This window comes from Podarcis pityusensis, assembly GCF_964106645.2.
Source record: "Podarcis pityusensis genome assembly, chromosome: W".
Lineage (NCBI taxonomy): Eukaryota > Metazoa > Chordata > Lepidosauria > Squamata > Lacertidae > Podarcis > Podarcis pityusensis.
In genome coordinates this window covers 20,734,409-20,749,596 of record NC_138045.1, presented here as the reverse complement: position 1 = coordinate 20,749,596, position 15,188 = coordinate 20,734,409, and the positions used below count along the sequence as shown (strand labels likewise).

Below are 15,188 nucleotides of genomic sequence, written 5' to 3'. Positions count from 1 at the left end.
GCAAAGGCTTTTGAGCAAGAAATGGACATTTGTTATGTATGCTTTGGTTGACATCCTCTGCATTGCAGAGGCTTGGACTGGATGACCCTCAGGAGTCCCTTTTCCTGCTCTACAGTCCTGAGTTTATGATGCCAGACAGAAGAAAGCAAGCTATCTGTTTGATTAAAGAGCCAGTGGAAGACAGCTGTGTGAGATTTTGGAAATGGTTAGCTCTTTTTGTTGCCACATCTGGATTTTGATTATGGTACCCTTAGGTTTCTCTTCATGAGAAGCATCAAGGGGGGGGGGTGTCATTTTGTGTAGGGCTCTGGAGCCACGGATTGTGTTTAGAAGGCTCATGAGGTGTACTCCCACTGAAGGCATCCTCTGAAGATGTTTGAACTGTAAGTGTGTGTGTGTGTGTGTGCATGAAAAGGGAAAAGGGCAGACAACTGGAGTTCTGACCCACAAACTGAAAAGATTGGAGTAGCTGAAAGGATTGGCCACAAGGCTTGAGAGCAACAGTTAATGCTCTCCTTGTTAAAGACACTGCAAAGTTTATGCCAGGACAAAAAGAAATGGTTTGCGTTTTCATGCAGTTTTTGACTCCCTTGTATTCCAAGAGCAAGTAATTTTGGGGGTTTACCAGTAAAAGCCTGATATTTGTTAAGTGGCAACTCAGAAGATTTTGTTAAGTGGAAAATCACAGGTGCAAGGTGAAAATAGAAGCCACATCTTCAGAATATTGACTTCACTAATGAAAGTTTTTGTTTTGTTTTTGGAACAGCAAGCGCAAATTTAATGAACTGGACTCTGACACAAAAGTTGTGTCCACTTGACATGGACAAAGGGGAAAATATAGATTTAATTCTTTTGAGATAATGTTTTAGAAAGAAAGCCTGGTTTTACCTACTCTCGTTGCTCCTGACTCTATTCCTTGATAGGAAATTGGGCTCTGCCTATCCAGGGAACGAACAAAGGACACATTTTTGCAACAACCCAAGGAAGCCACTTCTCCTGTTCATATCCCACCAACCGCGACTTGTTGCCGATCTCTCCGCCCCGGTTCCAGGGGATCTCCTCGGCCGCTGAGCCGATTGGGCGGCCAGTCTAGCCTCTCCTCCCCGGCCTTCTGACTCACAAGCCTCCCTCCGGTTCGCCAACGTCCGCCTCTGTCTCCGCCCTCCCTGCGCGCTCGAGTTCATTTTCTTCGGGTGGTTCGTCTGCCTTGCCTCCAAAACGTCAGTCCGTCCGTTCTCTCTCTCCCGATTGTAACTTCAGCTCACCCCTGCAAGAGGCGTCAGTTTGCAACAGCAGCAGCAGCAGCAACTGCCAACGACTGCGTCTTTGCTCCGGCTGGGAAGGTTGAAAAAACAAAAAAGAACCCCCCACCCCCAGCGGAGTAGAGCCTTGACTTCTACTTTTCCAGAGGCAGGGGACGTCGGATCCGATAGGCCAGGGTCGACCGGCTCTTCTCTCGCACACCATTGACACTGCACCTGCTCCAACTTAGGAGCGCCTCGCGTGCGCCCCACGGCCCAAGGGTGGCCCTGCGGCTACTGGTCTCCGTCGGAAGCTAGTAGAAGAGCCTGGTTCTCTCAGCTGACACCCCGCCCAGTCGAGGAGTCTCCAGGACCTGCCCCGGGCCAAAGAGAAGTAGCACAGCAGGCTGACCCCCACCGCCCTGCCCTCCAGCGACATCAGCATCCAGGAGAGATCATGGACGTGCCCGTCAGTCTGGGCAGGGTCAATCCTCGGCCGCCAGCGAAGGCTTTTCGGAGCGCCTTCCAGAACCTGTTTAAGAATGTCCGCGAAGTGTTTCAGAGCCCCGGATCCTTGCGAGAGGAGGCTGGCCCCAGCCACCAGGCGTCGGCGTCCGCGATGGAAGGGTCGTCTTCCTCGGGGTCCCGCTTGCAAGAGCCCAGCGCCTACCAGCAAGACTCGGGTTCGCCCTCTTACCTGCTGCTGGAAGAGCAGTCCCAGGTGAGCAAAACGCTGCAGTCCCCCGATGGGGGGGAGGCGTCCTTGTCCTCGCCCTCGTCGTCCGCTCCGTATTCTCTGGCCCTTCTGGGAGGCTTCTCTTTCCAGAGTCGTCCCGGGGACTTCAAAGACATTCTGGGCAACAGCAGTCTTCAGCAAAAAGCAGAAGGAGGCGAGCCTCGCGGAGGAGGTGAGGAAGCCCCTTCCGACAAAACTGACTACCTGGGCGTGAGTGCCAAGGAGCTGCGCAAAGCCGTCTCCACCTCCATGGGCTTGGCGGTGGAAGCGCTCGATGCGCCCGGCGTCGGCGAAATGGCGGCGACCCACGGCGACAGCATGTTCGCTGGCGCGCACCCTCGACCCCTGACACTGGACGGCTGCAAGATCGTGGAAGCCAAGAAGGGAGGCGCTGGAGGTGGCGAGGGCGTGCTGGCCATGGACATGCCGGGCCACCCAAGCCTCTACAAGTGCTCTCTGGAGCTGGAGGAGCCGTTGGGGACCTTCCCGAACCGCGACTACTACAACTTTCAGCTGGCCCTAGCCTCCCATGGGGGGTGCATCAAGCTAGAGAGCCCCTTGGAATACGCACCCGGCAGTGCTGCTTGGGAGCTGCAGTGCCGGCGTGCTGGAGACGTGCCTGCTGCCTTGGCGCCCCACTATGCTGGCCCTCCCGGCCAGAGACGGCACCACTTCTTCACCGAGGAAGGGCAACTCTATGAAGGTGGCCCCCCCGCCTATTTTGGCTATGCCAGGAGCCAGGGCCCATTGGAACAAGAGGGTGCCACACTCCAACCATCCAATGTGTTGTACCCCGGGGGCATGGTGGGCAGGATGCCCTTTGCCCCTGCCGCTGACTGCATCAAGACGGAGCTCCCTCCGTGGATGGAGAGCTACACAGGGGCCTACGGAGACATGAGGTAAAGGCTGGTAGGGTTTTGCAAAACTCTTGTAGGTGAGTTGGAGGGGAAAGATCCCAGGTTTTCAAAAAGAAGGGGGAGGCTTGCAACCAGTATTTTTTAGCCTGAGTTTTATTTTAGGTTGGTTGGGTGTGTGTGGATTGCATGAACTCTTGAGCACATCTCCTGCAATTTGCTTGGGTGTGAATTGGTGCAGGCCAGGGGTCCAAAGGAAGGCTTCAATCTAAGGGTAGCTGGTTCAAGGCCCACCCTGCTTTGGACAGGTATAGACCATCAGGTTTGCAGCCTACCTGCTGAGCTTGTCAATCGGGTGTAGAAAAACCACATTTTAAAAAACCCACATCAGTTTTATTGGGGTAAATTGTCAGTTTGTTCAGTCCTGATGATGATGCATCTTTCGTTAGACTGACTCTGAACATCAGGATTTCAGGGAAATTTTTTGAAGTGTTGATTTCATTGGCTATAGTGACTTTTTGGATTCCTAATACAGTTGGATTCCTCTGCCTGAACGTAGCATTGTTTTGTTGTTTTGAGTGAGATTCTGGTAGAGTTCACTGCCGTTGCTTCTCTCATGACTCGTTTGGGAAGGTGCTTGTGCCAGAATTTTCATACTCTGAACCTACCTAGGACTTTGAAACGTTGGCACAGAGAGAACCCCTTTGTGTGTAGGCATGAATCTCATATTGGGCTGCTTTTGGTTTGAAGACTTCAGCTGCTCGCCATTTTGTCCTGCCTTCTAGAAATGCAGCTCAGTGATAAAAGCACAGCTGTCATGCTGCCCTGTGCTCTGGCCTGCAACTCCCTCTCCCTTGCCCCAGCCCTCATTTTCATGGAAGGGTCACTGTCCATAAGTAGCCTTAAACTATTGGTGAGTAATGCAAATGGTACCTGTGTGGTGCTTGCAAGCATCTTAGGCGATGCATTGATGTTGACCCATAGAAACTTTAGAGTCAGGGGAAAAGGGGTTGGGTCTCCCGGATCAAAAGTTGATTCATGTGTGAATCCAACTGTATTATGCCTAAACCACCCTTCTATTTGGGCCATTTTGTACACACAGCAAGAATCGGTTCCGTCCAGGACAAAGTGGAAATAGGTTAGAATGGAAGATTTTGCATGTCTAATACCTGGAACTGTGACTGTAACATTTCAGTTGCTTCCCAAGAAATTGTTTTTGACTTGGGTTGGACTTTTAGGGAGCAAAGTATTTAAATTCCCATCGGAGTCTCATCCTTGAATTCAACGTATCAATTTTGCACACACCCACACCCATGGGAAACATTTTGGGAGCTTCAGATATAGAAATTTCATAGATTGGGGATGAGAATCAAGCTAGGCTTCCCAAGTGTTTTTTATTTTATATTTTAAATAATATACTTTCTAAGCACAGTAGTTGACTACCCTTTCCCTTCCTAATACTTTTTTTGGGCCATATCCAACCCTCTGTGGAATCTAATGGAAAGGCTTCCCATTGACGTCAACGGAGCTGGATTAGACCTTTACATTTGCAACTCGTGGCCCCGTTGCAATTTTAAAGCATTACAGTCTGAGCTGTTAAATAATATTTATTTCTCACATTATTGTTGGATGGTAAAACCCACTTGCCTCAAAACGGAACAGCTGAATCTTGCTTGTGCAGATGGCTGGCCTAATGGATTGCTTACGGGCAAGTATAGAAAAGCTTGTTTTCATTTTACGGGAAACTGGACTGCAGCTCCATTGGACAGATGGTGATGTCTCCTCTCTCTCTCCACCCCAGTCATAAGGCCTGCAGTCAGAACTTTGGTGGTGGTGAGTGACATAGATCTACCCAATAAAGCAAAATAACTAAATGCAACTACAATAAGAAGTTACTGTATTTTTAAAACAACATTAATGAGGTTTTTAAAAATTATGTGACAGCTGCTCAATAAGCTATTCATGATCCCTGTGTCTTTTCCTGTAATGCTGCAAATTGGGAACAGGTTTATTTTTTACTGAGCAATTTGATAGAAGACTGTCAGCTTGTCCCCTCCCTACTTATCATAAAAAACAGACTAGAGTCACCTTTCCACCATTTTTTAGTCCCATTCATTTCAATGGGTGAATCAAGAAAGTGCTGAAATTATTTCCCATTAAAACAAAATGTAATTTAAAAGTGTTTAATTGTAGTCTCTTAGCAGACCCTACAATTCCATGATGGGTCTATTATTTGTTAGCTATGATTCCTGCATTGCAGGGAATCGGACTAGATGACCCTTGGGTCCCTTCCAGCTCAATAATGCTATGCTATGAGACCCTGGGGCTATTTAGCTTGGTTGCAAATCTCTTTGATTGTGGTGTGTTTGAAAGCTCTCCAACCTCACTTTATTTCCAGGGCCAGGAAGGTTTGGGTGTGTGTGGCCCAACTAAACTATATATTTAAAGTGTCATCATGCCATTGTAACCAGCCATGGCTTACTCCAAAACATCCAGGGGATTGTAGTTTGTTAAGGGTCCTGAGAGGTGTTAGGAAACACCCCCCCCCCCATTCCTCTCCCGGGGCTGCAATTCCAAAAGTGATTTAACACTTAACATATTTGACTGGTTGGCCAGTTCCTGAGCAGGGACAGCCTGGCCACTGTAGTCCATGTGTTGGTAACATTAAAGCTGGATTACTGCAATGAGCTCTATGTGGGGCTGCCCTTGGGCCTGGTTTGGAAGTTCCAGCTGGGGTAAGAATGCTGTGGCCAGATTGCTGATGGGAACTTCTGGCTGGGGACACCATTTTTAGAACAGCTGCACTGGCTTCCCGTCTCCTACCGATACAGGCTCAAGGTCCTTGTATTAAGTTACAAAGACCTGAGCATCTTAGGCCCAGGGTACCTCAGGGTTCAACTGAACCCTCACACCCCAGCTTGAGATCATTTGCAGGAGCATTGCAGGTCATTCTCTGAGTTGATGAGGCTCATTTGACAGGTACCTAGTACCAACCGATCAGCTTGACATCTAGAACAGATCATTAAACAGTTTGTCTGTGAGTGCTTAGAAAAGGATGCTGTGATTACTAAGATCCACCATGGGAGTCTCAAAAACAAGTCATGCCAGACAAATCACATTTCTTTTTTTGGTAGAGTTACAGGCTTGGTGTATCAGGAAAGCTGTGGACATAGTGTAGCTTGTCCTCCATGACATTCTTGCAGAGAAATTGTTAAAATTGTTAACAAAATGTGGGCTAGACGAAGTAACTGTTAGGTGGATTTGTAGCTGGCTGACTGACCGAACCAAGAGAGTGCTCATTAATGGTTCCTTGTTATCCTGGGGGGAAAGTGACAAGTGGGGTGCTGGACCTCCCTCTGCAAGTCTCATCCTCCTGCATCTTTAAACACAGCAGCTGAAGCATGGATATCAGAAAGGATTGGTGGTTTTCTGGTAGGAATGTAAATTGGTGCAAGATTATTGGTATTTAATTTTGGCAGAAATGATAAATACTGTATTACTGAAGAAACTATTATTTGTTGTCCAAAACTACGGTAATGTTATTGAATATTTTTGATGATACAAATGTAGCTGTTGTATTGCCAAAAGGAACTTGTAACGAGCCTCAAAGCACAGCCTTGAACAGTTGCTTAGCAACAAGAATTCTCCCCAGCAACAGGTGTCCTTATCAGGGCATGCAGTGTGGTGAGGCCGTCAGTGTCTGTGTGAGTCAGTGTGGCTGCCTGAGGAACTCTGCTGAGACAAAGAAAAGGAACCCCAAGAGTTGGCGCTCACATACTAACAGATATATTGTCCAAAGAACTGGTCTCATATATGATCTTGGCAGCACAAGTAGTAATTGCAAGTCAGTGGAAACATAGGGGTACCTAGACTCCCTTGTGCCCTTGGCAAGGAGCTGTATTGGCACATACACCCCCTCCAATCCCTTGAGTCTTTGTAAGGAGCTGCATTGGTGCTTCTGAAGGCCAGAGAGACCATGGACCAGAAACTCAAAAGGTTTGCTTTTCACTGCCTTTTGTGCTCCCCTAGTGACTTCCTCCATGGCCATTGGGTTGGGTCTGCTCTCCTCCATCTCCATCCCTCTTCCTCCGTTGGTCCATTTGTCTCCCTCCCTCCCTCTGCTTGCTTGCTGCTTTCCCTTTTGCCTCCTTGCTCCCCTTTCCCCCCTCCTGTAACTCTAATCTGCTCTCTTCATCTTTCATCCATTTTTTCCTGAGACAGATGAATCCCAACCAGAACTGCAAAGTGTGCAGAAGATGACAACCAAAACCACCCAAGCATTTGAAGAAGCTCCTATGGGAGGAAAAGCAAAAGTGTTTGGGGCTTTATAGTTTAGGGAGAAGCACAAGAGCCTGACTGCTGGATCAGGCCAATGGCCTATCTAGTAGGGTGGTTCATAATTTTTTTTTTTAAAAAATGCCTGCTCCAAAGGTCTTATCTTACTACACTAGGGATTATATAGCTATATCTGAAATTTCATGCATACCAGTTAATATCTTGACCCTGCTCCACTGAATTGAAATTTCATCCTTCACGACATAGGAAAACGGCCAAGTAAACAGCTATTTTCATGGAGGAGGGTCAATCAGAAGGTTGGTGGTTTGAATCCCTGTGATGGAGTGAGCTCCCGTTGCTCTGTCCCAGCTCCTGCCCTAGCAGTTCGAAAGCACTCCAGTTCAAGTAGATAAATAGGTCGGAAGATAAACGGTGTTTCCATGCGCTCTGGTTTCTGTTACAGTGGTACCTCGGGTTAAGTACTTAATTCGTTCCGGAGGTCCGTACTTAACCTGAAACTGTTCTTAACCTGAAGCACCACTTTAGCTAATGGGGCCTCCTGCTGCTGCCATGCTGCCGGAGCATGATTTCTGTTCTCATCCTGAAGCAAAGTTCTTAACCTGAAGACTATTTCTGGGTTAGCGGCGTCTGTAACCTGAAGCGTATGTAACCTGAGGTACCACTGTACAGTGTTACGTTGCGCCAGAAGTGGTTTAGTCCTGCTGGCCACATGACCCGGAAAGCTGTCTGTGGACAAGCGCCGTTTCCCTCGGCCTGAAAGCGAGATGAGCGCCACAACCCCATAGTCACCTTTGACTGGACTTAACCGTCCAGGGGTCCTTTACCTTAGTCCTTAGTTATTTGTGTGTCTCCCCCCACCCCCTTCTCCAGCCTCAAGGGCTTTTATCTTGTTTATCAGCTGATTTTGTATTTTAGAGGGAGGTGGTCTTCAGACTAAGCAGAAAAGCTTTCTAAGTCCATCTTTTCCAGGCAGGACATAATTACCGTAGCTCACAGTATCCTTAGTCACAATATATTAATTACATGAATACATTTGTGACTCATTTCCTCTGAAACATCTCAGAGAAATTTAACAGCAAAAAAATCTAAAAAACACTTCAATATACGTATGAAAACGATTTCGAATCCGAAACAGACACAGACTGGATTTTTTAAAAATCCACTTTAAGAGCCTGTTGAAAACAAGGATTCAGCAGGCAACAACTGGATAATGAACATGACACAGGCCTGATATGTAACAGGAGGGAGCAATGCCATAATGTGGGTTGCCGGTGCTCAGGGTGGGGCAAATGTTGCGCTCCCTTGGTGGATTGGGCAACCGGGGTGGGGGCATGTGCAGAGCCCACGAGGCACATGGCTGCCGGCACTGCTGCTAGTGGTGGTGGCAGCTGCATGCCTTTTTGGCTTGGTGGTTTTGCCACCTCCCAGCTCAGCCAGCCCAGGGGCATGGCATGGTCAGACATCCCTTTGCTGGCCACAAGGAGAAGGAGGCACCACTCCTGTCCCGAAGGCCCCTGCCCAGGTGCAGCTTGCCTCCCTGTGGTTCCGGAAGGCAGCAGGAGCTCAGCCACACAAGGGAGCCTGTTGTGGGGTACAGCCTCTCAGAATTTTGTGCCCAGGGCCACCGCCTCTCTGCACCCCCCCCCCCCGCTATGCCACTGGAAGGGAGATCCAAAGGTATGTGCCTTCACATTCAAGCCCTGATTCCTACAACATATGAAATGGACTTCCTGATATAGTGGCATCTGCAGGAGACCCTTGTAGAAACAATTGATTACCTCACCCCCAAAATGATATTGTGGAGCTGGAAAAGGTTCAGAAAAGGGCAACCAAAATTATCAAGGGGATGGAGCAATTCCCCTATGAAGAAAGGCTGCAGCATTTGGGACTTTTTAGTTTAGAGGAAAGATGAATAAGACACAGTATGATAGACGTTTATGAAATTATCCATGGCCTGGAGAAGGTGGATGGAGAAGAGCTTTTGTGCTCAAATCCTGCTTGCTGGTTCCCTTTGGATCATCTGGTTGGCCACTGTGAACACAGGATGCTGAACTGGATGGGCCATTGGCCTGATCCAGCAGGGCTTTTCTTAAGTTCACATGTTCTCTCTCTCTCTCTCTCTCTCTCTCTCTCTCTCACACACACACACACACACACACACACACGGAATGCATGAAGCAGGATTGTGGTACATAGTGCCAGTATACCATGTTGCCACACTCCGTGAGGCAGGTGCACACTTTCAGCTGAACCCATGAACATTCAAATCATGGGTGGGATCACAGCAGCGACATCCCCACCTGCATCAGCTCCAACAGCTTAGTTCTTGACCTTCTTGCATTGAGCAAGGCTGCACTGCAAGGTTTCCTGCTCAAATTTGCTTGAACCCTAGTCGGATCCGCTGTGCAATCAGGGCTCCCACTTACGTTTCAGCAAACACAAGTGAAAGACCCTTGCAGACCTTTCCCTCACCCCCATTAACATTAACATCATCATCATCATCATCATCATCATCATAATACAGTGGCACCTGCACTCGCGTTACCCTTGGGTAACGTAAATTTCGGGTTGCGAAAGCGGCAAACCCGGAAGTGTTTTGCCGCGTGCGCAGAAGTGGTCCCTCCGGTTGCGGAGACATCGGGATCTGACCAGAGCTCTGGAACGGATCCTGCCCGCAACTGGAGGTTACCTTCGTTGAGGTAAAAAACTCAATCTGGGAGGACAGTTATTTATGCTTCTTGAAACACTTGCTGAGTTTTGAACTTCCCTGTTCCACTTCCAGGATCAAGTAACCATGTTCAGTAACACGGGGAACCCAATAAATAATTTGGATTTATTATCACATTAGTTTAAATGGGAAGATGTGGGAAACCCAGGACAACATCTTGGATCAACCTTGAAACTCAGAGTAGAACTAAATGTCACTGAAATGTCTTATTCGTCCTGTTTTTCCCCCTCTAGATTTTATTGCTGAGCTGTTTGATAACCGTTTTCTATTTTCATGTTAGCTGCCGTGGTAGGGTTAAAAAGTATTTTAACTAACTAGGGGTGTGTGGGGAAACTGTGGGCGTGAGAACAATTTGTCTACTTATTAAGACCTTAAGATGTATTGTTATTAATTTGCATTTATAGCCCACGTTTTTGCTCCAGGAAGGTCACGGTTTCATACATGGTTCTTCCCCTCTTCATTTAATCCCCACAAAAACCCTGTGGGCAGCCCCACCATAGGTGGAGAAAGGTGCCTCTTTTCCCAACAGTTCTGAGAAGATTGTGATTGTCGGAATATTCTAGAAGAAACTTGTAAATGGCCTTGAACAAGTTTCTAGGCAATGAAAAATTTCCCCATCAACAGGTGTCCTTATCAGGGCTTATGTCAGGCTGCGAGGCAAGGCTTATCCCGCCCCCATCTCTGTAGATAACAGCACAAAGCAAAAGCAGTCTTTTACAGCAACAGAAAGGTTTATTAAACACAGCACAAAATCCAGCGTCCATTCTCACCATGCAGGTGCTCCCAATTGAGTTCCTCCCACTTCCCTCTAGTTATTTCTGTCCTCCCATCTCCTAACCACGTGATCCCTCCACCATTGTGCTAGTTTCTGTTTGCCACTGAGCAGCTGCATAGAGTCACAGGACTCTGTTTACATTCCAGAGACATTCCAGGCTGTTGGAAGTCTCATGGGAGAGGAGACGGGATGTGACGTTAGTGGCTTCCTGTTCCTTTGTTCCTTTGTTTCAGTTGCTCTCTGCTTTTCATAGAGAAGAGGATGTATATTTCTTTGCTGTCTGCGTAGTAAGAAATAAAGCATAGTGATGTAGCCATAAATCATATCAGTTCCGTGTGCTATTTTGGATTCTCTGCTGAATGGAATGTGCCTGAGGCCTTATCAGAGGCTCAGGTCATTAATTATTCGTTGGGAGGGCGATTCCAAAGGCTCGGCCGGAAAATGAGTTTTATCAGCTTGGCCGAGCAGAGATCCCGACACATTGAGCCTTCTGAGAGGCTACCCTTTCCAATTGTCTAGCTCTAGGACTGATAGGCTGCATGCTTTCTAGTGCATAGCTGTCAACTTTTCCCTTTTCTTGCGAGGAATCCTATTCAGAATAAGGGAATTTCCCTTTAAAAAAGGGAAACGTTGACAGCTACGTTCCAGTGAGGGGGAGTCAACCAGCTCTCTCTCCTCCTCTTCCCCTTGTTGTTCTCCCAGTTCGGCCCAACTATCAGTCTCTGAACTGTGTCCCTCTGCAAACCGTTGCTCTAGGTTGATACTATCCTCCTGCTCCTGTGGAGTTTCAGGATCCTGGCCTTGAGCAGAGGGGGGGGGGGCTCCCACCATTCCAATGAAGTAGTCAATTAAAAGGCATTTATTTTAATCACCAATTTAGAGAGGAAACAATCAAGTATTTGGTTGCAAAGGCCCAAAATGCAAAGCAAAGAAAACCTGTTTCTCTGCTGCTAGCCGAGTTCACTCAGAGGTAAACTTGACCTCCAAACTGATATAGCCAGGTTACCTTGGGAACGCATGTGAGAGAAGCATGTAAGAGAATCTCGCCTGCAAATGTAGTAGGGAAGTGAGAAGAGATAAGAACCCAGGACTTGTCAAAGCTCTGCTAATTAAGAAGATTTCTTAGGCTTGAAGACGATAACAGCCTTTTAAAGTAAGTGACTGACCAGCTGAGTTTCTCCCAAGCACATTAGAAAATAAAATAAAATAAAGTATATTCATTGCTCAGAATCATTTGGATTAAATAAAAACCTAGCAAGTTTAATAGAAAGAAGTTTGTTTAGAGAAATGAGAAAGGCAGCTTAAAAATACCAACACTAAAAGTGCTTGCATGTAAAAGGCGTTCTCTCTGCTGAACACCAGTTCAAATGACTAGCAAATTCTCTTTGAAGTCCCAGTTAAGGACAAGACAGCTCATTAGTGCTATGAAACGAATTCCAGATGCTCCTCTTAAGCTGAAGTGTGTAAAGAACGACATCACCACAGATGAAAAGCCTGTAATTTTAAAGGTGCTTTATGAATACAAACAGCGCGAGCTGGAGAATGATTTTAAAAGGACAATTAAAATCATTTAAAAGACTTGTCTGGGGACCTCAAAAGGCACCTGAAAAGGTGGAGAGCCTGTCTAATAGAAGACTGCTGTAATAGGGAATTCTAATTTCTTGCCATATCCAATCCCTCGTGCTGTGCACATAGGAATACAAAAAGCACATTCAAGGTCGCAGTGAACAGACTAGTAAGATAAGAACTGGACAGTTACTGGCTAGAGCATGCTAATGAGGGTGGATCAAAGCAAATACCGCAGAGCAGCAGAGAAAGTTTATAAGTTGTAAGATTGCTCTGAAAACATATATCAAAGGCAAATAGGGAAATCACAAATGAGAATAATAGGAGGCAGGTTAGAAGCTGACAGTTCCTCACATACATAAACAACTTAATTTTTTTTTGGGGGGGGGGATTTCTGCCCCAATAATCCCTAACAGAAACGCTTCAGGATTTTTTTATATTAAATGGTGTTTTAAATATACAATGGTAGCTCGGGTTAAGTACTTAATTCGTTCCAGAGGTCCGTTCTTAACTGAAACTGTTCTTAACCTGAAGCACCACTTTAGCTAATGGGGCCTCCTGCTGCTGCCGTGCTGCCGGAGCACAATTTCTGTTCTCATCCTGAAACAAAGTTCTTAACCCAAGGTACTATTTCTGGGTTAGCGGAGTCTGTAACCTGAAGCGTATGTAACCTGAAACGTATGTAACCCAAGGTACCACTGTACACTTAAGTGCACAGTGCCTTGGAATGTGACGCCCATGTAATATAATATAATAATAATAATAATTTATTATTTATACCCCGCCCATCTGGCTGAGTTTCCCCAGCCACTCTGGGCGGCTCCCAATTGAGTGTTAACAACAATACAGCATTAAATATTCAAAACTTCCCTAAACAGGGCTGCCTTCAGATGTCTTTTAAAGATAGGATAGCTGCTTATTTCCTTCACATCTGAAGGGAGGGTATTCCACAGGGTGGACGCCACTACCGAGAAGGCCCTCTGTCTGGTTCCTTGTAACCTCACTTCTCGCAATGAGGGAACCGCCAGAAGGCCCTCGGCACTGTGTCCGGGCTGAATGATGGGGGTGGAGATGCTCCTTCAGCGTAAATTGGGAGTTGCCTGTGTTTATATGTGCAGGTCTTTCTCCCATGCGAATCCATCTTTGAGGGGGTGTGGGACCTCTGTGCTCTGTGTTTCAGAGCTGAGGAACCTAGTTGTGTTGCTGTGCCTTTACACATATGGCAAGTGTGCAGCTGTGCAACTCCCCCTTTCGTGTAAAGCCCTAAGAGTACCTCCTCCTCCACCTTTCAGGCAAAGAGGTGACATGACTCTTGCTCTTTGTTTCAACTGGCTGTAGCTTTCAAAGGAAGTGGCTGGGTCAGTGCCACCCCAGTGCCCACTAGTGCTTCTTGGCTGCCTCATCCTCTTGCCCCCCGGTAAATCATCATTTACTGAATTTGTTAATCACTCTTCTTACAGGGTAAACTCAAAGCAACTTACATTAAAACCAATTAAAAACCTAAAGCCACAACGCCACCCTGGATAGAGAAAGTGGATAGAGAAGTTTCCCTTCCTCCCTCTCTCTCATAACCCTGGAACTCCTGAACATCCAACAAAGCTGAATTGGGAGATTCAGGACAGGGAGAAAAAAAGTCCTTCATGAGGTGCACTGTGCATGAGGTGCACAGTTAAATTGTGGAACTCACTCCCACAGAAGGCAGTGATGGCCACCAACTTGGAGGCTTTGAAAGAGAATTGAACAAATTCATGGAGGAGGAAGACTACTAGTCAATGATGAAGGCTATGCTGTGCTGTCATTGTCAGAGGCAGTAATGCTTCTGAAGCAATGACAGTTGCTGGAAACTACTGGAGGGGAAAGTGCTCTTGTGCTTGAATCCTGCCTGCACACTGCCCATTGGGGCATCTGGGTGGCCACTGTGATGGCAAGATGTTGGACTAGAGGGGCCTTTGGCCTGATCCAGCAGGCTCTTATGATTCTGTAAGAAATGGCTTATAAATTTGAGTTGCTTGGGTACCTTTTAGGTAACAAGCAACTAAAAAGTTTAATCGATGTTGATGCATTACACCACAGATATGCTTGTGTAAGGCCTTCCTTTGCTGGGCAACAACTCCCATCCTTTGTGACCATTGACCCTACTGGCCATAGGGCAACCACAGAGGGGGCAGCTGGGGTCAAGGCTTCTCTTTTTTTTTATAATAATTTTTATTCAGTTTCCAATATACATTCCATCCACATTTAACATCCACTTCTAACATATACATCTTTTAGACTTCCCTCAGCCTATCTGACAATTTTCCATATAATCACAATTACTCACATTTCTTAAATTTATATTGCGCTTTAACAATCTTAATCTTATCATATCTTTTAAGCAACATTTCTATCCATCATTTTCACAGAGCTTCTTGAAAACCAACAAGCGTTATTTGCTTCTCACATACATTTTTGGTATACTCTGTAAATTTATTCCAGTCCTCGGTGAATCTCTGATCACGTTGATTCCGAATTTTCCCCGTTAATTTGTCCATTTCTGCATATTCCATCAATTTCATTCTCCATTCTTCCCTCGTCGGCATTTCTTCCTGTTTCCATTTCTGGGCCATCAAAATTCTAGCTGCTGTCACTGCATACCTAAATAGTTTCACATCCTTCTTTTTAATTTCATTCCCTAATATTCCTAGTAAAAATGCTTCTGGTTTCTTCACAAAAGTATATTTCAACATTTTCTTCATCTCATTATAAATCATTTCCCAGAAGCTTTTCACTTTCTTACACTCCCACCACATGTGATAGAATGTTCCTTCTTTTTCCTGACATTTCCAACATTTATTACTGACTTTATACATCTTACCAAGTTTCACTGGTGTTACATACCATCTATACATCATTTTCATAACATTTTCTTTTATTGTAGTGCATGCAGTGAATTTCATTCCTTCTTTCCACAATTTTATCCACTCATCAAATTGTATATTATAACCAAAATCTT

General features: G+C 46.3%; 1 protein-coding gene across 1 annotated transcript in view; it reads left to right on the top strand.

The window, feature by feature from the left end:
* The first annotated feature begins 1,237 nt into the window (after nt 1-1,237).
* Nucleotides 1,238-15,188, top strand: part of LOC308467736 (androgen receptor-like) — a 439,420-nt gene continuing 425,469 nt past the window's right edge. Inside the window, 1 exon segment of the mRNA XM_080989431.1 lies at nt 1,238-2,876. Within this exon segment, the coding sequence (XP_080845557.1) occupies nt 1,699-2,876 (1,178 nt within the window). The 5' untranslated portion in view covers nt 1,238-1,698.